Source organism: Prunus avium, chromosome 1 (assembly GCF_965620075.1).
Source record: "Prunus avium chromosome 1, drPruAviu1.hap1.1, whole genome shotgun sequence".
Classification (NCBI taxonomy): Eukaryota; Viridiplantae; Streptophyta; class Magnoliopsida; order Rosales; family Rosaceae; genus Prunus; species Prunus avium.
In genome coordinates this window covers 38,509,767-38,532,160 of record NC_142284.1, presented here as the reverse complement: position 1 = coordinate 38,532,160, position 22,394 = coordinate 38,509,767, and the positions used below count along the sequence as shown (strand labels likewise).

The following is a 22,394-nucleotide window of genomic DNA, read 5'->3' as shown; positions in this document are numbered from 1 at the left end:
TACAATTTTGGACCCATACCAATTTGACTGTTTCCAAACCCCTTGAGTCGTTCAAAGAATAATTTGCGTTTTCCCACAGAATTTACACATAATTTTCAAATTACATATGAAAAATTATTGTAAACCCGATGTCGACACTATGATATTATGCTGCGCCGCGCGTTGACCACACAAAACGTGAAACCCACTGTGTCCCAGAATAACGCAAAAAACTCAAGAAAAACGAAAAAAAACAAAATAATATAAAAAATTTAAATAAAAAAACTACTCAGCAGCAAGGTGTTTATTATTTCCCAATTCTCAGAATCCATCCTACTTGTTGAGCTTTCCAATCAAGCACATTCTGATTCATTTTTCACAACTATTCATAAGGTTGGATAATTCATCATCCAGCTATTAATTACTTGAAAATGACGATAACGACCTTTCAATCCTGTTCACACTCTCCCCAAATATAAAAGTTATCAGCTTATAATTAATTGTTGTGGATTATGATAACATGGATATAATAATCATTATGGATAATGGATTCTTATTTTAATACACAGGTTTCATATATTCTTTTTTCTAGGATATTTCCTATTAAGAGGCACGATAGTATACTAAACTCGCATACACTACACAGATGCTATAACTCGAATCCAGGACTTTTTCTAGGGGGAGTAATTGCCCCAAAGTTCCAAACCACTACATTAGTGGGTCATTTTCTCCATGTTTCATATTAAAAACAGAAAACAAAAGAAGAGTTGTTGACTGAACATACCTGGTTTCCTTGGAGGCCAGGTTACGTAGATATATAGTTTTCACAAATCACCAAATCTTTTTTTTTTTATGAGACACGTATTTATTCCTTGTTGAATAAGTGTTGGGCCCTGATATTATTTCTAGTATTTATCTATCAGAAGTCAGAACCTGGTTTTCATATTTTTCTTCCAGGACTTGCCTTGGAGTTTCTTGATGTGATTGCTGCAGCTAACTTGATTGTGAGTTTTGGTGGAAAAATTAAATAGTAAAATTTATATGTATTTTTTTAATGGTTTCAATGGTCGGCGTTTGTTTGAATCAGTCCCATTTGGCAGCCTAATTCTAATGTTCTTGGTCTTCATAATGATTATTCTCCATATGGGATTTTCTTGCTCAATTCTCGTCCTTCCAGATTCATTTTTAATTTCCTATATATACACATATATATATTACAGAGTTTTTTATGCATAACCCAAGTTTTAGTTTTCAAAGAAACAGAAACAAAAGAAACAAAAGAAACAAAGAGAAAGACAGCAGCTTCACGTACATATTATATTGTTGGTAATTTTTGAACGGCCTCGTTGTACTAAACATGGACAGCTTTTAGTTTTTTTTGCAGTATTCATGTGAGGGAGGGCCTTCAAGGTGTTTAATAATTTCATTTGCAGGTTGACATTTGAACTGCCTTGCTGGTTGCCTTGTTCTGTTTTCTTTAGCTTTGGAGGCAGAACCTAAAAAGAAGAACATATAGACTTTGCTGCATTATTCACAAGGGTTTTTGTAGATTCTGCTTCTGATGGGAGGCAAAAGCTCGAAAGATTCAAGCCCGAGGCCGTTTTCGCTTAGTGGATCAACTGCTTCTTCTTCTTCTTCTTCATGGGATCAGTATGGGTATCCACAGCCATCACGCCCTCCACAAAACCCCTACTGTACCCCTCAGCATCACTATGCACCTTCACCATCTTTTAACCGTGTGTCTCAGACAGTTACAGTGCCCAACCCACGAAGGAGGTTGGATAGAAAATACTCAAAGATAGCTGATAATTACCGTTCCTTGGATGAGGTAAGAACTTTACAATCTTCAGACCAAAAAAAAAAAGAACTTTACAATCTTGAAAGATGATAAAAAAAATTCTCCAGCATATTAATATCTAGCTTTGGCATGACAAAGTTGACACATACCAAGTTTTTTTTATCCTTATAATTATTGGGTTGATTTTTAAACTGAGGAGATGCCTATCGCTGGCTTTATCACTATTTCTGGGTTTTCTGATTTTTTTTTATATATGACTAATCACATCCAATCCATGCCATGAAAGTTGTATTTTGCTCAAGTTCAAGTCCTTACTTCTCCTGTCTCTGTTCTAGAAATTCAGCTTTTGATGAACATGGCTTTGATTGACCACAGGTTACTTCTGCTCTTGCACAAGCTGGCCTTGAGTCTTCTAATTTGATTGTTGGTATTGATTTCACGAAAAGCAATGAGTGGACAGGTTAGTCTCATCTTGATGCTAAAAAGTTCTTTGGTCAAAGAGCATCATCATTTGAAGGGCAATGCAATATGCTTAAGCTTTGTTTCCTGCTTAACAGGTTCGAGGTCATTTAACCGGAAAAGCTTGCATCACATTGGAAATGTTCAAAACCCCTATGAACAAGCAATATCAATTATTGGGAAAACATTATCTGTTTTCGATGAAGATAATCTAATTCCGTGCTTTGGGTTTGGAGATGGTAATTGAACGCAAAGCATTGTCTCCTCTCCTGCGTTATTTCTAGTGGAACCATACTATTTGGACCATGTGAATTATTTAAATTTCTTGTATATTCTTGCAGCATCAACACATGATCAAGATGTCTTTAGCTTCTATCAGGACGAACAATACTGTAACGGATTTGAGGAAGTATTGGCACGATATCGAGAAATTGTTCCCCATCTTCGACTTGCAGGTGCTGCAGCTAGCCTCTAGTCATTACACTAGGCTTTGGCCAAAATATGGTTGATCTGTACTTTTGTTCATTATTCTCTTTTGTTTCCTTGTCGCAGGGCCTACATCTTTTGCACCGATTATTGAGATGGCCATGACTATTGTTGAGCAAAGCGGAGGCCAGTACCATGTTTTGCTGATCATTGCTGATGGCCAGGTAATTTGATTTTAACCTACTTTTTAAAAATGAACTGCATTTTTCTATCATGAGGTGGTCTCATGCTTCCTATCTGCCTCACAAAACATTGCCATCGTCTTAGGTGACAAGAAGTATTGACACAAAACATGGTCAGCTCAGCTCACAAGAACAAAAGACAATCGATGCAATTGTAAAAGCAAGGTAAACTTTTCTAGAAACATGTCCTTTTATACGCTCGGGGAAAATCTTTCATAACTTGGTTTTTGGTTTCTGATCCATACTTTCATAATTCATATACCTTACCTTTTTATTTGCAGTGAGTACCCCTTGTCTATAATCCTAGTGGGGATTGGAGATGGCCCTTGGGACATGATGAGGGAATTCGACGATAACATCCCTGCTCGAGCATTCGATAATTTTCAGGTGATCAGCAATGTTTTGGTGTCAATTAGTTCTCGAAAAGATTGCTGGCTTGCTATGTTCATGGTTTTTACATGTGCTTAATTCTGAAGGACTGGTTTTCCTTATGCAGTTTGTGAATTTTACGGAAATCATGTCAAAGAAGGTGGATCTATCCAGAAAGCAGAAAGAATTTGCTCTTTCAGCCTTGATGGAAATACCTTCTCAATATAAAGCAACTCTAGAGCTTGGCATATTGGGGTAAAAATTCAAGCTTAAACTGTAAATCTTTGCCAAATTGATGTATCAAACCTTTAGTAACATGAAAATCCATTGCCTTGAATAAGCAGAACACGCAATGGAAATTATCCAAACAGGGTTCCCCTTCCCCCACCCCATTATGCTTCAGTATCTTCAGGCAGCAGCAACACAAAACTTTACAGCAATTCAAACAGTTTTCAGCAGAGGACAGCTCCTTATGCTGGATATGATAATGCAGGAGCCAGCACACCTTCTTATACAGGATATGATAGTCAGGTATTCAAACAAGTTTCCCATAAAGCCAGGTTTAATCTTGTTAATTTTCTCTCAGATTTGCAATTTATTTACTCTTTTTTTCGTACAGGTTTGCCCCATTTGTCTTACGAATCCGAAAGACATGGCCTTCGGTTGTGGGCATCAGGTAGACCAATTTCTCTAAGAATGCAAGCTTTTCATAACCTTGAGTTACAAGTAAACTGTTACGTTGATAATGTTGATTTTGCTTCTCTAATTGGCCCTCCTCTTTGTGTGGCAGACTTGTTGTGACTGTGGAGAATACCTTGAATTGTGCCCCATTTGCCGGAGTTCGATCCAAACTAGAATAAGACTTTACTAGCTAGAGTCAGGTTTGATGCACATCTTTGAGATTTGTTACCGCTCTCAGAGAAAGCTGGAGCAAATGCTCATGTTTGATGATGTACTAGGGGCACAAAGAAAGGTAAGCCATCAAAGAGCTTTGTTATCATTTTGTCGTATAATTTCATCATCAGAAAACAAAATGCATTCAGATGAGGTTTGCTGAAAACTGGAAACTTATGGGATTTGCAGGAGCAGATTGTCTTGGTTGATGTGATTCTTGGCCCATGGCAAGATGGGATTGGTGGCTAGGAGGACCTGTTAGGGTTCAAATTAGAAGCTGGTTTTCATGCTTGGCCTTGTTTATAAGGACAATTCAGGTTTAGATTAAGTTTCATGGTCAAAGTTGGCACTGGTTGGAGACACAATTCAGGGTCATCATCCTTACTTTTGTTTCCTCTGATGGATTGGTTTCGTCTTTCTACTATCATATTCTGAAAACAGATTAGAACTTGGCAAGAAAAAAAAACAGCGAGTACGTAATTTTGAGATACGAAAAAGAATGTGTTAGAATATTTTTTTATTTTTTTATTTCTTGAAACCTTTCTCTCTGCTTCTCTCTCTGCTTCTCTCTCTGCCAGTCTCGAACCCGAGACCTGATGGGTTTCACTTGTAGCTTAAATCCAACAGGCTACTGGAGACCCGTAGAATGCGTGTTTGATACTAGATGCTCGAAACTTCAATTTTAGCAATCATAAAAAAGGAGATAAATAAGTCAGCAGAGAATCAATATGAAGCCTCCAAATACTAAATCCCCCATGGGGAAGCCTGTTCAAATTATGACAATAACTTGGTTTTACTTCCTAAAAAATTCACGTTTCTGTTGTGAAAATTGGCTCGCATAAAGGATACAAGCCTCGGAGACAGAACAGGAAGCGACCGGTCGCCCGTTTCAAGCGACCGCTCGCAAGAGACTCTGCCTAAAAGCAACTGGTCGCTACCGGTCGTTTTTTAGGCAGATTCAAAGTCTGGAGTGAAAAACTTTTGGCAACCGGTCGCCCATTACGTGCTGTTTCGGATTTTCTCGAGTTATCAACTCTATTTTCAAGGGCTATCGCCTCCCACCTACTTGCAAGGACCCTAGGGGTCACTTATGAGTCAGATGAAGTTTGGCAATCAGTTGGGAGGATTGAGGGAGCATTGAGGTACATTGGTTGACTTGTTTCAAGGTGTAGCCACCCTATGGTTCTATATAGGAGTTTCAAGGTGTAGCCACCCTATGGTTCTATATAGGATGGCTGGACATGCAGCCATCAATACATAGCTTGTGGCTGGCCTAACCTGTGGTCCATGTCAAGTATTCAAGGGCAGAACATGGGAGACAAAGCAAGGGTCTCCTCTCAAGTCTAGAGGCTTATGTATTAAAGGAAAGAGGGAGCAAGTCTGCATAAGAGTAAGAGAGAGTTGGAAGAGAAGTAGCTGGAAACTAGTGAGTCAAGTAGAAGAGAGAATTCTCAAGTGTATCAAGGTGTGAGCAAGGGTGTGAGAGAAACAGATTGTGAGGGTTGTGTTCTAAGGGGGTTTCTGTGTAAACCAAAGTTGTAACCTATCTGCATTAGTGAAATTTCTCAAGGGAATCACCAAAGAGGATGTAGGCAAATTGCTGAACCTCTATAAACACTTGTGTCATTTGTGCTTGATTTATTTTGTGTGTGTGTGTGTGTAAAATTCATCCATCATTGAGTCTTGTCCAAAGTCCATCAACAACAAGGTCTAAAGGGGAGCGAGTTGGTTCTAATTCACAACAGTTTCCTTGTACACTTTTCATAACTACCAAGAGTACAATATGTCTTGACGGCTTACAACATGACTGATTGGCAAAACTTTCTTCAACACATTCTCCAGGAATCACACAAGACCAGAAGACCTATAAATACACAATTAGTAGTAATCTGATTCAGGCACATAAACATCTGACAGCAAAGAGCCCTCCAGGCTCCTTCCCTCAGGCTCACAAAGAAATTTGTTGTCCTTTAAGTAGGCGTCGATTTCTGCAATGACTGGGTTCAGATTTGAATCGCCTCGTTCTCTTAGTGCATTCAGGAAGTTGTCTGAAATGATGTTCAGCATCTTCCTGAATTGAGATTTGTACTTTTTGAAGAGAGAGTACCCTGCCATCTGTTAAAACATTGAACACTTAGGTTGAAAGGGTTTTCCTATTTCTTTTCTACAAACAATATTAACTTCCATAACAACTTACGTGTAGAAATGCGTTAAGTGCAACAGCAGTATATCTGTTGGCAGGAAGAGCATTTAAAAACCTTGCAAGCCATGCCCAACCTTCTTTCAGGCCATGCGCATTTTGGAACCCATAAATTTCTGTCTGCTAAAACATTCTTAGTTAGAAGATATGCAAAGCCTGTGATCTTAGTAAGCATAGCTTAAGATGCCAAGGAAACATTGCAAACTTCAAGCATTAAGTTCATAGAGTCAAACCTGAACCAGTGCCCCATATAGTTTCATATATGACTCTAATCGTGCCAAATAATTGTCAACACTCTCAATCTTTCCTTCATCTTCTTGGAATCCAATAGCTTTATAGTATGCCTCTTTTGATTCAAATGCTGACTGCAGTGAAAAATCATAACTCATAAAAAACAGCAGTAGAAATAACAAGAGATGCACTTCCAGCAAAATAAATTCCACCTAGAATATTAGAAAAATTGTCAAAGGTCCAAAAGGAACAGTTCATAAAAATTAAATTTGCAATTTCATGGTCCCCAACGTTTGTGAACTCCAGCATCCCATGGCCCCTACTTTCATACTCAGAACTCGTCTCAATTGCAGATTAGCAATGAATGCACTTGTAAATTGTGGATCCAAGGATTGAATGCCAGTTCAGCATACCTACTCCTTATTGTGCGACTATGGAATAAAAGTAGGTTTTTATATATAAATAATTCCCTGACTAAGATCTAAAATTATACCTGAATCTTCTAAAATGATTGAACACTTCCGAACCTCCTCTTAATGCTTGCTAACAAAGAAAGAGTGATTTCCCAGATAAATTTTAATGGATTATATACAAAATTCATAGAATTTAAAGAAAAGAGAACTTTTCTACACACCCAGTTATTCATGAACCAAGTTGGGTAAGGATCAATAGAGATGCAATCTTATTCTAAATGGTTTTTTAATCAATCACGTGGGGTCAGGATAAATAGAGATGGAAGCTTATTCTAAATGTTTTATTGGAGACAAGATTCTCCCCCCCCCCGGTGGGACCCCCATTTCCTCCTTCAGAAAAGGAAAAACGAAAAGACAAGTGAGTTAGGTTTGAATCACCTGTGAGTAGTGCTTTGGAACTGTATAGATGCAAGCTCTGTGTAACTCAGCAAGAACAAGATCCATTGCAGTTGGAACCTGATTCACATACACAAAAATGTGGCATGGATCAATGATTTCTAAATTCTTTTAGCTTAATACAAATCTAACTGGCGTTCACAGCTCACAATAGAAACTTCAACATTAGCTTGATGGAGAGCCATGTTATAACACTTATATTGATCATTAAGATCTATTAAGACTACTTGAAAAGCCTTCCATGGACAGAACCTGAGTTAAGGTCAACCATATGGAATCAATGTCCCATGCCAACTTGATAGACATATGCAGCTACATTCAAGGATAGTCCCCTGGATGGTGTCCCATCCAACCTGACTGGTCAGGCCAGCAGGATTTTCAGACTAATGAATCAACTGAGAGTATTAAGCAACCCAACCGTGAAGAGTTGCTTCTTTTATAATGTAAAATTGGTTAATATCATTATAGGAATACTATTTCAATGATAGAGATGTCAATTAAATACATACACGAATGCGCATACACATGCACACACATGAAAAGAAATTAGTCTCTTTCCTTAACCTGCCCTCTCATCATGATGTACCTTTGAAGTAACAAGAACAATGACATGGCCACATGCAAAAGCAGCATTACGCGGGGTTTTACAATTGGAGACAACCTGTAATATCCAAATAAGCAACCGATGAGCATAAACATTAGTACCTGTCCTGTAGGAGGGAGTAGAATGTTAGAGAAGAATAATAGCTGCAGTCAACATGTAATGACCAGGAATAAAAATTTTGGTGAATGACAAAGCTTCTCAAGATTGGCTCCACCTGGTCTCCAAGAAATACTTTAGACAAAGAAAAACTGAATCCTGCCATCAGATGGCCATACATAACTGGGGGCTTACATGGTTTTCTAGTGGTAAGTGACAATTGTTCATACTTATTTTTAGCATTTATATTGTTTGCATATGTAACAAAATGAAGAATTCTCAAATTCTAGATAGTAAACTCTAGCTTTCGTCTACTGAATTCAAACAATTAAAATTACCTTCTTTGCAAATGCTGCAACACTGATAGATTGAGGGCAGCGAGCATCATTAAAGATATTGACTAGTTCACCTGCTTTTTGTCTGAAAAGAGGTACACCTTAGAATGTAAATTTTCTCCTTGCATTATGCTTAAGAACTTCAACTATAAACAACTAAATAACCTCGATATATAACATGGCTCAGTTTTATGACCACTGTAAAGTTTTTTTTTAAGAGAAAAAGGAAAGGTAACTGGGAAAGATATGATAGTGCATGAACTAAATGAAAATATGGTACTGGATAGGACATATGGAAGACTATGGTTTAGTAGCCGATCCCACATAGTTTGGACAGGCTTTGTTGTTAATATTGGAGAAAAGAGAAAAGAAAGCATACAACAATGAGGGAAGGCGTGGGCTGTTAGCCCACATACATCTCAACTTGTAGCAAACTTCATGCTTGACCAGATTTTAGGGTGCTTTATGGAGAAAACTCATAAGGCATTATTCATGTTCCCAGTCCTCTACCAGCAAAAGTAGCTACCTCATGTGCATCAATGTTCAATACAGTACCACAGAAAAAAATAGAAGACAAAACAAATTTCAACAAACCACATTATATAATTGAAGGGGGATCCACCTGACCTGACACTGTCTTTTGTTCCTGTAATTTGCTGAACCAACTTAGAAATTTGCCTCTCATACTTCCTGAAATCCTAACAAAAAGAAAAGACATGGCATGACAAACTAAAATAAAGGAAGAGAAAAAACATGTTAAAAAGTAGATTAGAATAACATGACTTATCCAAACATTGCATAAACAGGATGCAATACAATCACAATGACAAGAAAAGATCATGATAATAATCATCAGTAATAATAAGAAATAATATACAGTAATAATATCAACAAGCAAACGATACATTACCGAACAAAGGACAGAATCAATGGAAACATGCATTCTAATATTGAGTTCCAGAATTAGAAATTCAAACAACATAGATATTAAATTAATCAATTCTAATAGACATCAGGAAGTTGTAGACAAATAGAAAAAAACAGAAGCATTGTTTCACAAAACCAATAGAATAAAGCCTTCAAGGCTTAATTTTAAGGTGCCAGCAGACCTCTTTGGAGCGTAATCTCAGTGCCTGGTTTTCATCATCAAACTGTTTAAGCTTTTGTAGTCTCCCCTGCTCTAGATTCAGAGCACTTTCTGCAGCCTTCAGTATCTTACCTGCCATTAAATAGCCCAGTTCATGTATCAGATGGTGGGAAACTTCTGGAAAGAAACAACTGAAAAGGCCATGAAAAAAAATAGGTGCAAGAAAGTTCCTTGATTTCGCATTTATAGGAGAAATACCTGCCGCTGGTGGTTTTCCGCTGGATTGAGCATTCAAAGCATTTATCTGAGGTCTGTAAGTTCCTTCTTGTGCCGATCCAGAAACAGCCCTCCTTGAGGCTTCAGAAGCTTCCCTTTCTGCAGCTTCTTTAGCTGCTCTTCTCTGAGCTTCCAAAGCAGCTCTTTTTGCATCCTCTGCTCTTTTTGCTTCCTCGGCTCTTTTTGCCTGCATACAGAAAATTCTTTCTTTTAATTAACTCAGTGAAAATCTACCTAAAAGTTCCAGCATATGCACTACAGTTACTTTCTTCTTTTCTTTTCTTTTAAAAAAAAAAATTTATATTGGCCAGAGCTATCAAGGTCACCATAGAAACGATGTCTGGGAAGTGGGAACCAGTTATGGGGTATCAAAGACAGGATACATGCCTAAAGAGGAATTCAGCATGAATTCAAGGAAAGAAAAAAATTTGCATCGCAAATGAGTAGAATTAGTTAACCAAGATTGATTGAGATAGCATAGGTTAGTGGTCGAGCATGTAAGACAAATGCAATGAAAAGCATATACAATGAGCAGGTTGGGGTGGAACCCTGGTTTTACCCAAAGTTCACTGGAACTGCTTTTACTTCAAATGCAATTTTAAAACAAAAGAAACCTTTCTGATGCATCAACAAAGAATATCTAAAGCAGTAACACAATGAGGCCATTGCATGCACACCATATCTAGAAACTAACCAATAAAACAGTAATGATATTAAAAGGCCAAACAAAAAGACCTCAGCTTCTGCTTTAGCTCGTTCTTGTCGAAGTTTTTCTTCTTGCAGAGCTTTTTCCTTTCTTTTAGCATCTTCATAAGCATCAATTCTTATTTTTCTTTCTTCTATTTGAGATCTGACTTCAAGGTCTCGCTGGACAGCAGTCAAGTGATTATTAAGTGCTTCTGCTCTGCAGGAAATTTAATAATTGTAATTATCAATTACATAAACTGGTAAAAAAAGATGAACGGAGATATTACTGAAACCAAGAAAGAATAAATGAAAGTTGAATTAAGCATTCAGATTTTAAGTTCTCCTTCATACAAAATTTTATATTATGTCCCATAAAAAAAGTTTCCAAACAAAACTGATCACAAGTAAAGTTATATTCTGGCCAATGGCCAAAAGAAAAAAATAGCAATTTTAGTAACAATATATAGATAGAAATTTAAAAGACGCTCCCACAGGATTGCAGAACATAACAGAATCAGAAAGCTTAAAGAGTGATATTAAGACTTGATTATTATTGTTGCCGGGAAAAAAAAAAATCAGAATAGATAGTCAATGAACAGAACTTTTCGGAGTAGGATCTTTCAAATAAAAGGTACCGTAAGAAATGAAACATTCGATCTTACATATTGCGTTGATATTGAGTATCAAGTTTTCTTTCCATTTCACATCTTTCTTCTCTATATCTCTCAACTCGAAAGATTGCAGAAATAGACTTTTGACTTTCAGTCTTCAGATCTGTCTCTAATGCTGATATTTGGTTCCTGATTTCTTCCTGTTAATCAAGCCAGTTAAAAATTTCAATACACCAAGGATGGAAGATCACACACACACACACACACACACACACACACACACACACACACACACACACACACACACAGACAACAACATTCACACATAATAAAGCATGAGCTTCTCTACTACCTCTAATAACTGAACTCACACACACACAGAGACAACAACATTCACACATAATAAAGCATGAGCTTCTCTACTACCTCTAATAACTGAACTAAACTTCATCTCTATGTTAAAACCTAAACAGAAATTGTACCTAAAATATCTCTAATGTAAAATCAACAATTTATCTCCTTGCATAAGTAGTAACCAAAACAAGGGTTTAGGGTGTAGGGTTTAGGGACTAAACTTCATCTCTATGTTAAAACCTAAACAGAAATTGTACCTAAAATATCTCTGACGTAAAATCAACAATTTATCTCCTTGCATAAGTAGTAACCAAAACAAGTTTTGGGCAAGGATAAGTAGGGGTTACCATCAGAAATGAGGGGTATCTGTTTCAATAGCACAAAGAACGAGGGAATGTGTCACACTAAAAATCCACATACCTAAATCTACTGTGTAGAAATAATTCTCAGAAACTAGAATAAATTTTTTTTTATAGAAAAAAGTGAAACAACACACCAAGACGTCACCAAATCCATAGCTACACACCTTCACTCTGAACTGATGTTCACGGGATAGCTCGAACAAACTACTTTCCCCTGATTCACCCTTCTCCATCAGGCAGGGTTGGGCTTCAAGAGACGAGTCATCACCAGAGTCATCACTGTCACTAAAAGAGAGAAATGAAACCATATATCATATTGTTAAATATGGATGAAAAAAAAAATTACTATAACATTGAGGCAAAAACTTCAATAAATAGCCAGAAAGACAAGGAAAAAAAACATGATATCTTCAATGGTTTATGTCATACTGAGCTTATATGATCCAGTACGCATTTAGACAAGAGAATAAAGGAAGATGACAAAATAAGGGTAGATGTCAAAAAAGGCTTTTGTATGAAGAAACAAAAGTGGGAAATTTAATTGCATACCTGAGATAAAGATCATCAAAATTAAACCGTTTAGCTGCCACAGAACTTTGATCATGAGCCTCCTCATCTTCACTGTCAATGTTGTCCATCTCATCTTCGAAGACACGCATAACAAATGGGCTAGCAGAAGTCCTCCCATTGCTCTTTGAATCGGATATATCTCTAACCAAAGTTGCAAATGGTAAAGCACACAAAAGGAAATAATACTGTTATTCATTCTTGGAGGGAAAATCACAAACACACAAATGCATACATACCGTGGTCTTTCTTTAGTAAAAGGCACTGAAACCTTAGAAGAGCTGTTGATCTTTCTTTCCAATTCATCTATCTCCGATAGCAGAGCTTCGAAGCTCCAATCAGGCTCAGGGTCAAGTGCAATTCCATCAACTTTTTGGGGACAACGAAGCTCCAACTTAAAAGCTCCCCTAAATCCCCACAAACAATCGCGATTAAATTGCAACATAAAAATCCAAAGATTAAAATAATTCGTAGAGAATAAACTATGTCACGTTATGAACAAATCTTACATTGCCTAATGCTCCGACGATGAGCTCCAAGTATAACAAGCACTGGGTTATAAAACCCTAATCGGCGCCAAATGTGGAAACTAGCCGAATCTTGACTTTGAACTGTGAGAATACAAAATTAACCTGAAGAGTACTTTGAATTGAACCAGCGATCGTAAATGGCTAGTCTTGAGATTGAGAGCGGATGCGGCTAGAACCCGCGAACTATTTTTTCGAATTTGAGGTTGCAGAAACTCAGTTCGCGCGTTCGCATTTGTCTTCGACACTCTAAAATAACAACTCTCACACAGTGGCGTTGAGTTTAGGACCGTTGGAGAAAGAAGCCAAGTTTTCTAGGGTCCTCTCCTCTCTCTCCTCTGCGGTGAACATACGCGACATAAACAGATATTGACCCCTGAACTTTTGCAAAAATATCAATGTCCTCCATTTAGAGTTTTACTTTTGCAATGATCCCCTTACACGGTGGACCTAAAACTGGGCCCTTGGTGATATTCATAAGCCTGATCCGTACGATATTTTATGGGCTTCATTGGGCCTCATCCCTTACACTGTACTATATTCACTCAACAATTTGATGTGTGCACCCAACATCAATTTTTTTTATTATACTCAATAAAATATGGACACTACTTCGCTCCTTCCTTGCAGGGACGGATCCAGGAATTTTCCCTCAGGGGGTCAACGTCTAAAACGTTAAAAAATTCTATACAAAATATACCCATAAATTTTTTTATCATTAAGAAATCCTTTATTCAAACTAACAGTAACTAACCAAAATTAAACCTCCTTGGCAAAAAATAAAATAAAAAAACCTCAATAACTAATCAAGAAAAACATAAATATTCATCCCATAACAATAAAACGATAAATTATCATTCATATATAATTCATTGAGAAAACAACATTACAAAACAAATATTAAATCAAGTAACTTTCCCAGATGAGTCTTTCACATGTGGGTTCTATGGGGTGGGCAAAAATACTTACTGGTTCTCAATATGGTTCAGAAACTCTAAAAGCAGAACAGTTGTTTGGATGGCTAACAGAGACAAACCTGTCAATAGCCTTGGCTCCAGAGTTTCGCTTCGAAAAGATGGCTCGTTGGTCTTGACCGATGTGGTTGGCGCAACTCTCTGGCAGACCAGCACCAACTCCAGTAGCCTTGATGTTGAGAGAGCAGAGCTTTTGAATTCTGGCAACCTTGTTCTGAAAGATGCACATGGTAAAATTCGATGGCAAAGCTTTGATTTTCCCACTGATACTGTTCTCCCAAACCAACCCTTTACAAAGAGCAAGAAGCTGATATCCACTTTAGGAAGAGGGACTTTTGGACAAAAAAAAGGAAGCGCTCTGCGTGCAATGCTCCTTGCTGCCCTGAAGTTGAAGTTGCTGCAACCCTTTGAGGCATTTCCTCGAACAGATGGCGGGCATGAATTGCCCAGCCATCCAGCCATTGCAGGGGTCAATTTTTCTTCCTCTAGTGGCGGATTCTGGAGTTGCAGGGGTCAATTGACCACCCTTGCTCCTCTGTGGATCCGTCCCTGCTTCCTTGGAAGGAAACATTCCTACTTCCTGCAAATCACAGTTTGATACATATGCAAAAAGAATTCATCAAAAACACCAAAAGAAAAATCTCTGCACATACGTCAACTTGTGATTGGCAAGAAAGTATTTTTTTTTTTAAAATATAAAAAAAAATGAAAAATAAAAATAAAAACTGAAGACAATTTAAGGTCATTGTTGGTTTGGTTGATATGCTGGGACTGTGGACAGCCTACGTGTAACATAAAGACAATACAATCTCAAATCAACAATAAGTGATGTCTTGAAAGGAATTAAAACATTATAATGTGCATTGCCTTTTAAGGTTGCCAAAGTCCAAAAAGTCCAAATGACCATTATTTTATGGCTCCTCGTTCCTTAAGTGAATGGGTTTGGTCTTTACATTTGTTGCTTTTGCCTATGTTGCTCATACGTGACCTCAATCTATTACTTGGCGTGTTTCCAACATCAGCGGCCAATGCAAAAAGGAACATATTATTCGTCATCTCAAAACTACCCCCACTTAATCTGGCTAGCTAAACTGCTAACATCATCCACGAAACTACCAGTCAAATAGACTTAATAAATCCTACTTTGTTCAATTCAGTCCTAATTAATCGTACGGGACTCACTTACGAGTCTCTTAGATTTTAGGGCCCTGTGCAAAATGAGAACTAGGAACTCCTAAAACAATTAAGTCCTAGTATTGTATGCACATTTTCACATATTAAAGTTCAAATACACTTTAACGAATGAATTGTGAAAAACAAGTTTTAATCTTAAAGACTAAGAAAAGAATCTTTATAAATATTATATTGACTTGTATCAAGCCAGAACACATCCATATCAATGATCAAAACAAATAATATTAATGGAGTGTTAGTTGGATTCTTCCCAATTAATCTTTGGGTTCAAGTCTCTATAGTATCCTTTGTATGTGAGTTTTCTCAGCCCCTTTTTACATTTGGCAAAAAAAAAAAAAATTTAAACAAATAATGAAATATAACACCACAATCTGTTGTTGATATTTTTTTGAGTGAAAATCTGTTCTTGATATTATGTACAGTGTTAATACTTTTTTCAAACTTGTCAGTAGCTATAAAGCAAAATAAATGTAAATCCAGTAAAAAGCCTTGTTTGTTTCCCTTTATTAGATTTTATTTTGTTTTTCAAAAGCCCTATAATATTATATATATATTTATTTGTAGTACATGAGTGTGGTGGGCCTTGAATTAGAACTATATAAATTGAAGATCAAGCTCCCATATATTCTCAAAAAATCATCCACAGACGAACAATCAATCACAGCACAACAAACCCCAACCATGGTTGCTCCTAGCTCTACCCCGATTATCTCATCCTTCTCCTTCCTCGCGATCATCGCTTCTCTTCTCACAGTCGCGGTCCTGCCTGCAACAGTCTCAGCTGTGCCACTCTCCACTAGCTCACGGTGGATCGTCGACGAGAGCGGGCAGCGCGTGAAGCTGGCCTGCGTGAACTGGGTGTCGCATCTCGAAGCCGTCGTCGCCGAAGGCCTGAGCAAGCAGCCGGTGGACGCCATCTCCAAACGCATCGCGTCGTTGGGCTTCAACTGCGTCAGGCTGACGTGGCCAACCTTCTTGGCCACCAATGATACGCTGGCATCTGTCACTGTTCGACAGTCGTTTCAGAGCCTCGGCCTCAGCGAATCCATTGCTGGTCTCCAGTCCAACAACCCCTCCATCATCGATCTCACCCTCATACAAGCTTTCCAGGTATGTTCGTGCCCCTGATTTTCTCGGGAAACAAACAGAACAAAGGAAAAGAAAATGTAGACTTAAGAACCGGAAAGAATCTTCATTTGCATTTCTTTTCATTTTTTTAATTTAATTTCTTAATTCTGCATGGGCCCCACAAACACGAGCTTTTCTCCAGGTTAAGTTATACGGCTTTAATTCTGCATGGGCCCCACAAACATGGTACGTCATGATCATTTGTATTTTCTACAAGATCAACGGCTTACACTGTTTACACACCAATCTCTTTTTCCAAGTGTCTATTTTCAACTTCATCGTTCAATTATTATGCTAGAAAATAATTTATTTTTAGTCAGTGACGGAAATAACAAAGAGTAATTCTTTAATTAAAAGAAAATCAACTATCAGTTAATTACATAGTAATTAGGGATGGTGACCCTAATAACGACCAGCCTTAACTGCATCTTATAAGCCACCATTATACTTAACCCTTTCACACACCAATAGAATTTTATTGGGTCCACCTAATAATTACACATCAATTGTTAGAGCCTGCTAAAATACAATCCGTCCACCATGCGAAAAAATGGAAAAAATTATGCTTTCACACGACAGTTTTAATATATATTTTCTCCCAATACAAGTGATATGAGAATGGAAAATTCAAACACACGACTTCAGGTGCAAGGTAACTGCTCATAGCCATTTGAGCGGCAAGTCATTTGCGACAGTTTTAAATTTTTTAGTAGCTTCTTATCAGCATAGAAATGATTAACTGGCTTTTTAAGAATGATATTATGTAATATATTGCTATATAAAGAAATAATGATATTTCATTAGTGTGGGTTTATTAAGTTAAAGCGAAGGATAATGAGTGATTATTATTTATTTATTTTCACTTGTAGGCAGTGGTATCTAGCCTTGGGAAGAACAATGTGATGGTTATACTGGACAATCAAGTAAGCAAGCCTGGTTGGTGCTGCAGCAGCTCTGATGGCAATGGTTTCTTTGGCGACCAGTACTTCAATCCTGACATTTGGATCAAGGGCCTTACTCGGATGGCCACATTGTTCAAGGGCGTGGCCAATGTGGTGGGCATAAGCTTGAGGAACGAGCTGAGAGGCCCCAAACAGAATGTTGACGATTGGTACAAGTAAGTGCCATTTAATTCCAAGTTGAAAATGAATCCAACCCAAAAGAAAGTGTAAAGGGCTTGATGGGTGGGCTAAGCTAAATACAGTGTTTAATAGCATAAATGGGCCTAGTCTCGGGCCCAGTTACATGGGAACTCACCATGAATGCCAGTTGGCCAGAGCAATGTGCCCGCTTTCGTGCACCAAGTTCGAATCTCTCTCTCCGTAGATTAGATTAGTTTAGAGTAGTTGTATCAACAAAAAGAAAAATTAAAGGTAAATTAATTAATTATAATATTCGTTGTGAACTATGTGTGGTAGGTACATGCAAAGAGGAGCTGAGGCAGTGCACTCAGCAAACCCAGATGTTCTTGTGATTCTCTCTGGCCTGAGTTATGACAAAGACTTATCTTTCCTTGCCGACCGGCCGGTGAACCTCACATTTTCTGGGAAAACAGTATATGAGGTGCATTGGTATGGGTTTTCAGATGGGCAGGCATGGAAGAGTGGCAACCCCAACCAAGTGTGTGGGTCAGTTGTAAATAACATGAAGAGAAAATCAGGGTTTTTGCTGGAAAAAGGGTTCCCATTGTTTGTGAGCGAGTTTGGGGTGGACCAGAGGGGCACCAATGTGAATGACAATAGGTACCTAAACTGCTTCATGGCTACTGCAGCTGAACTTGATGTGGATTTTGCTCTATGGGCTTTGGCTGGGAGTTATTATTTGAGGGATGGGGTCCTCGGAATGAATGAGTATTATGGAGTCTTGAACTCGGATTGGAGTGATATCAGGAATTCAAGCTTATCTCAGAGACTCTCTGTTCTTCAATCTCCTTTCCAAGGTATAGCGTGTTTCAATTTCTTTGTTGTGATTTCGAACGGTTCATCAATGGTCAGAAATCCCGCACGCACACATATGGCGCAGTTCTTTCTTTGTTTTATTGAAGAGATTCAAATCATATACTTCATATATATTTTTTTTTTTCAGGCTGTAAGATTAATAATGTGTTTGTTGTTTGCAGGTCCAGGCTTATCTCAATCCAGGCTGCATAAAATTATTTTCCATCCAGCTACAGGCCTCTGCCTCCTAAAAGTTGGATGGCTTGGGCCATTGAAGTTAGGTTCATGCTCTCAATCTGGAGCCTGGAGCTATTCATCCAAGAAGATCCTAACTCTTAAAGGAACGTATTTCTGCATACAAGCTGATGAACTGGAGAAGCCAGCACAAGTTGGGATTATATGCACGACCCCTAATTCACAATGGGATACACTTTCGGATTCTGGGTTGCATCTTTCATCTAAGACATTGAATGGTACTGATGTTTGCCTAGATGTAGACTCCAGCAACACCATTGTCACAAATTCCTGCAAATGCTTAAGCAGAGATAGTTCGTGCGACCCCGAAAGCCAGTGGTTCAAACTTGTCGATAGCACGATAACTTCGACGTCTTCAAGCCCCATGCTCTAGATCAACTCAGTAGCAGATATGCTTGGAATGAAGATCACAAGTGAAGCAACTGAACAAGGGGACTGGTGCGCTCAAGAAAGAAAATTAGGTACCTTAATATGTCCATACAGGTCAAAAGCCGCATGTATTTGTATAGAAATAAAGTATTTGTTCAACCTGGGCTGTTCTGTAAAATTATGTAGTCCATGTAAAAAATGATAAATGCAAACCTAATATTATTTGGTAGAAAAAGAAATTAATGTAATTCTAAAGTCAGGGCTCACACTATACATATGAAAGAAAGATCATGTCTACATGTCTACAATTCATGTCACCTGTTGTGTAATGTGTTTCCTAGGATGAGAAATTAATGAATAAAAGCTTAATAAGTTATTAATTAAGCCAGTCTGCCAGTGGTTGCATTATTAATTTTTGAGTTTAGTACAGCTAGGATATTAAACACAACAAAGAAACCTTGTACTAACCATGGATTCATGGTCCTACCTACCCAGAGGAACTTTACCATATCAATTTTATTCCCGGACTTCGCCAGTTGCCGCAAAAAGCTGCTCTGCTCCATTATGCATTAGACAGTACTAGTGAGCAACCTAGGCTTGAGAGTCACAAGCAACCCATTCTGCATGTAAAGTGTGGTGGTCAATTTTGGAACAACATTATGACCTTCAACAACCTTAACCTCATACCTCAATAGGATAGCAGCAGCCACCATCTTCATCTGCGTGTAAGCAAACTTCTTCCCCACACACAACCTTGGACCGCCATTAAACACGGGGTATTTGAATTGATTCTCACTCGCAAACACCCCATCTTTAATCCATCTTTCAGGCCTAAACTCCAAGCAATCTTGTCCCCATATCGACTCAATTCGGGCCATCGAGAACATGGAGTAGAGAACCCTACCTCCCTTTTTCACCACGGTACCATCAGGGAACACATCATCTTCCACAACCTCTTTGATGTCAATTGGCACTGCTGGGTAGAGCCTCAGCGATTCTGACAATGCGGCTTGTAGATACACCATGTTCTTTAGTTCTTCCACTGTAAAAATTGCATCATGATCAGCTGGTTCTTTAATAGTACTGCATTGGCGCCGCTGGCCTAAAATTTCATTCATCTCTTTGAGGATTTTGTTTTCCACTTCTGGGGTTTTTTGCACTAACCAAAAAAACCATGCCAATGCAACAGAGCTTGTGTCCCTCCCAGCTAAAATAAAACTTATGCAGAAATCTACCAGAAACTTATTCGAAAAGCGCTTTTGCGTGCCTTGTCCTTCCGGGTTTTGATCAGTGTATTCCATGAGCCTTGACAAGAGATCAGAACGATCATTTAACCCGCCAAGCCTAACCAATTCATTCCTTCTCTCTGTCACTGCCTTCTCAGCAAACTCATGCACAATTTGAACTGATTCTTTGAGCCTCTTCTCGTATCCCATTTCGAAACGCTTCATGGGTTTCCACACAAAAGGCGGCACCATGAATCTGAAGAGAGTCAATTCAGTAGCTTCTTCAAAGGCTTTTGCAAAAGGAATTTGGGGTAAGTCAAGAGCCAAGCACCCTGGATCAACACCAAGAGCTGCAGTGCAAATGTTGTCAAAAGTAAACCGAAGAAGCACTTCTTGGAGATCAATAACACTGTTTTTAGAATTCACCACATCGTCCATCAACTTCAACAGCTTTTCGTGCACCAAAACCTGCATGGACAAAAAAGAGTGCTCCACAAACCGGCTCGAATGCATCTCTGTAGTTGCTACTCTTCTCTGCTCCTTCCACATATGATCGTCTGCATTGAAAATGCCATCCCCAAGCAAATCATGGAACCTCTCCCTGTAGTATTGGCCTTTTGGGAAGTTGTTGAACCTTGTTTTGAGCATGTACTCAAGCTTGGAAGGATCAATGGTTATGATCCCATGGGCCCCACCAAACCACATTCCTCTGAAGTAGAAAGTGCCCCCTGCTCTGATCAGAGCCACGGTTGCCCAATCATACATGTTGTTTACGTTGAGAAAAACTGAAGGTATAATCCCCAGGACTGGCCATAGCATTGGGCCCTTGTTGGTGAATCTCTCAAGCAAGCAGCTAATTATGAACAGACCCAACAAGGCAAAAGCCACATCCCAGAAACCTACCAAGTTCAGAATTGCAGAGAAAGAAAGCAAGTTCGTCATTATTTGTCTGAGTACTTTGATTATTAGCAGAGTTAAATAGTGAAGGATGAGAAGAGTATCAGAAATGAAGTTTTGTCAGCTTCATTGATATGAAAAAGGAACAAATTTAATTAATGATGCCACCTGCTTTTTTGACTCACATGCAGAGATTAAATAAGCTGTTTTCTTGGCAAAGAAACATTAGGCGTTCTGCGCTTAGTTGTTTATATAAACTATAAGTATAAACACTAACATAAATTAGCAGGAGATAAAGTGGGGTTAGAAGTTGAGATATTAAAAGAGATGAGTTGGATAGAAATGAAGGCGATGGTTAATCCATCGAACTAACCATAGTTTTAAATGTACAGTATTCAAAATCCTCTGCTTTACCAACTACTCCTTGGAATCATCTCACCAGGATTTTTTGTTTTTGGTCAACAATACCAGTATACCCACGCCAGTCTTAGAATCCTCTCATGTCCTTTCCCCAGCAAATTGATAATCTTTTTTTTTTGGTTTTCTCTGGCTGAGTTCTCAAATATATCTGCTCCAGCCTCCATTGATTTTTAAGGCATTAACCTTAAAAGTATAAACCCTACTAGGGTTGTTCCCATAACAGAAAAATGGCTTTATCTCTCAAAGACCGAATCTAACAAAATCCCTCAGATTAATAAGTGACGGATAAAATAAAAGGGCCGTAAGTTTGATATAAATTGTTGACATATTTTCTTAATAGCTTATGTTTTTTAGATGAGTAGCTGTCTAACAAAGGACTTTTGGACATGCATGGAATTTTTGTCCCTGCGCTGCTGGTACTTCAAGTTCAACCTGAGAACGGCATATCATTATAGTTGGAAACGAATAAAATGTGCTAACTCAACATAAAGATGAGAACAACCCTGCTCTTGATTTCGATTATTTAAGCCATTCAGCTGCTTTTTCATATCCCATTCAGCTGCTTTTTCAATCCTTAGATTGGACCTAAGTGTGTTACGTCAGTTGATAATTAAAAGTTAGGATAATAATTGATGTCTCTAGTATTATTGTTGAATTGATATTTTATTTTATTTTTGTTACTTTTTTCTATTCTTCATTGTTTTTCTTCTGGAATAAAATATGTACCCTAACTCAAATACTAATTTTCAAAGGACTAGGAACGAGAGAGACACCTCTCATCTTTTGCAGAAGACACAATGCAAAAAGTTACCACCAAAAGCGTTTATCTCAAATCAAAGACTGAAAATCTGACAAGATCTCTTTAGAGTAGTAATTAATGGGTAAAAGGGCCTCCAGCATTGGATATCTGGACTTTTTTTTTTTTTGGGTCACTAAGTTCAACTACAAAGTAACTGAGGTTAAAAGACTTAAAAGCCTAAAGCTTAAAATGCAATATCTACCAATTGTGCTAGTGAAGTGA

At 38.1% G+C, this 22,394-nt stretch overlaps 3 protein-coding genes and 1 pseudogene across 4 annotated transcripts; 2 read left to right on the top strand and 2 right to left on the bottom strand.

The window, feature by feature from the left end:
• Positions 1–1,081: 1,081 nt before the first annotated feature.
• Positions 1,082–6,285, top strand: LOC110760529 (E3 ubiquitin-protein ligase RGLG5). The gene is made up of 13 exons (XM_088255961.1): positions 1,082–1,305; positions 1,413–1,807; positions 2,153–2,237; positions 2,335–2,475; positions 2,578–2,691; positions 2,789–2,886; positions 2,990–3,069; positions 3,186–3,291; positions 3,401–3,528; positions 3,618–3,804; positions 3,893–3,949; positions 4,064–4,246; positions 4,357–6,285. The coding sequence occupies exons 2-12, from the start codon at positions 1,541–1,543 to the stop codon at positions 4,142–4,144; spliced, it is 1,344 nt and encodes a 447-aa protein (XP_088112087.1). The 5' UTR covers positions 1,082–1,305; positions 1,413–1,540; the 3' UTR covers positions 4,145–4,246; positions 4,357–6,285.
• On the bottom strand, positions 5,879–13,347 carry GLE1 (nucleoporin GLE1-like protein). 2 transcript variants are annotated; one of them, XM_021962804.2, is made up of 15 exons: positions 12,956–13,342; positions 12,686–12,853; positions 12,429–12,590; positions 12,044–12,164; positions 11,215–11,363; positions 10,601–10,769; positions 9,848–10,052; positions 9,612–9,721; positions 9,130–9,200; positions 8,506–8,587; positions 8,054–8,128; positions 7,450–7,527; positions 6,601–6,732; positions 6,365–6,487; positions 5,879–6,282 (listed from the first exon to the last, which is right to left on the bottom strand). In XM_021962804.2, coding segments are annotated over exons 1-15 (1,884 nt in total). In that variant the 5' UTR covers positions 12,958–13,342; the 3' UTR covers positions 5,879–6,045. The 2 variants fall into 2 exon arrangements, with proteins under 2 accessions (XP_021818496.1, XP_021818497.2); XM_021962805.2 differs by lacking the exons at positions 5,879–6,282; positions 6,365–6,487; positions 6,601–6,732 and adding an exon at positions 6,791–7,141 and having other exon boundaries at positions 12,956–13,347.
• A 2,379-nt stretch (positions 13,348–15,726) lies between these two features.
• Positions 15,727–19,214, top strand: LOC110760528 (glycosyl hydrolase 5 family protein). The gene is made up of 4 exons (XM_021962806.2): positions 15,727–16,251; positions 17,139–17,386; positions 17,688–18,208; positions 18,389–19,214. The coding sequence occupies exons 1-4, from the start codon at positions 15,823–15,825 to the stop codon at positions 18,832–18,834; spliced, it is 1,644 nt and encodes a 547-aa protein (XP_021818498.1). The 5' UTR covers positions 15,727–15,822; the 3' UTR covers positions 18,835–19,214.
• On the bottom strand, positions 19,014–20,998 carry LOC110760520 (cytochrome P450 86B1 pseudogene; annotated as a pseudogene).
• Between the last annotated feature and the right edge of the window lie 1,396 nt (positions 20,999–22,394).

What these genes read in the sequence shown, in the direction of transcription:
- GLE1 (XM_021962804.2), bottom strand. An exon ending in ACTCAATATCAACGCAATAT is followed by an intron (nt 10,770 to 11,214) that starts GTAAGATCGAAT and finishes AATTTCCTGCAG; the next exon opens with AGCAGAAGCACTTAATAATC. An exon ending in GAGCTAAAGCAGAAGCTGAG is followed by an intron (nt 10,053 to 10,600) that starts GTCTTTTTGTTT and finishes TTCTGTATGCAG; the next exon opens with GCAAAAAGAGCCGAGGAAGC.
- LOC110760528 (XM_021962806.2), top strand. Translation starts at nt 15,823, where the DNA reads ATGGTTGCTCCTAGCTCTACCCCGATTATCTCATCCTTCTCCTTCCTC. An exon ending in AATGTTGACGATTGGTACAA is followed by an intron (nt 17,387 to 17,687) that starts GTAAGTGCCATT and finishes TATGTGTGGTAG; the next exon opens with GTACATGCAAAGAGGAGCTG. An exon ending in TCTTCAATCTCCTTTCCAAG is followed by an intron (nt 18,209 to 18,388) that starts GTATAGCGTGTT and finishes TGTTGTTTGCAG; the next exon opens with GTCCAGGCTTATCTCAATCC.
- LOC110760529 (XM_088255961.1), top strand. Translation starts at nt 1,541, where the DNA reads ATGGGAGGCAAAAGCTCGAAAGATTCAAGCCCGAGGCCGTTTTCGCTT. An exon ending in GAAAAGCAATGAGTGGACAG is followed by an intron (nt 2,238 to 2,334) that starts GTTAGTCTCATC and finishes CCTGCTTAACAG; the next exon opens with GTTCGAGGTCATTTAACCGG. An exon ending in TCCCCATCTTCGACTTGCAG is followed by an intron (nt 2,692 to 2,788) that starts GTGCTGCAGCTA and finishes TCCTTGTCGCAG; the next exon opens with GGCCTACATCTTTTGCACCG.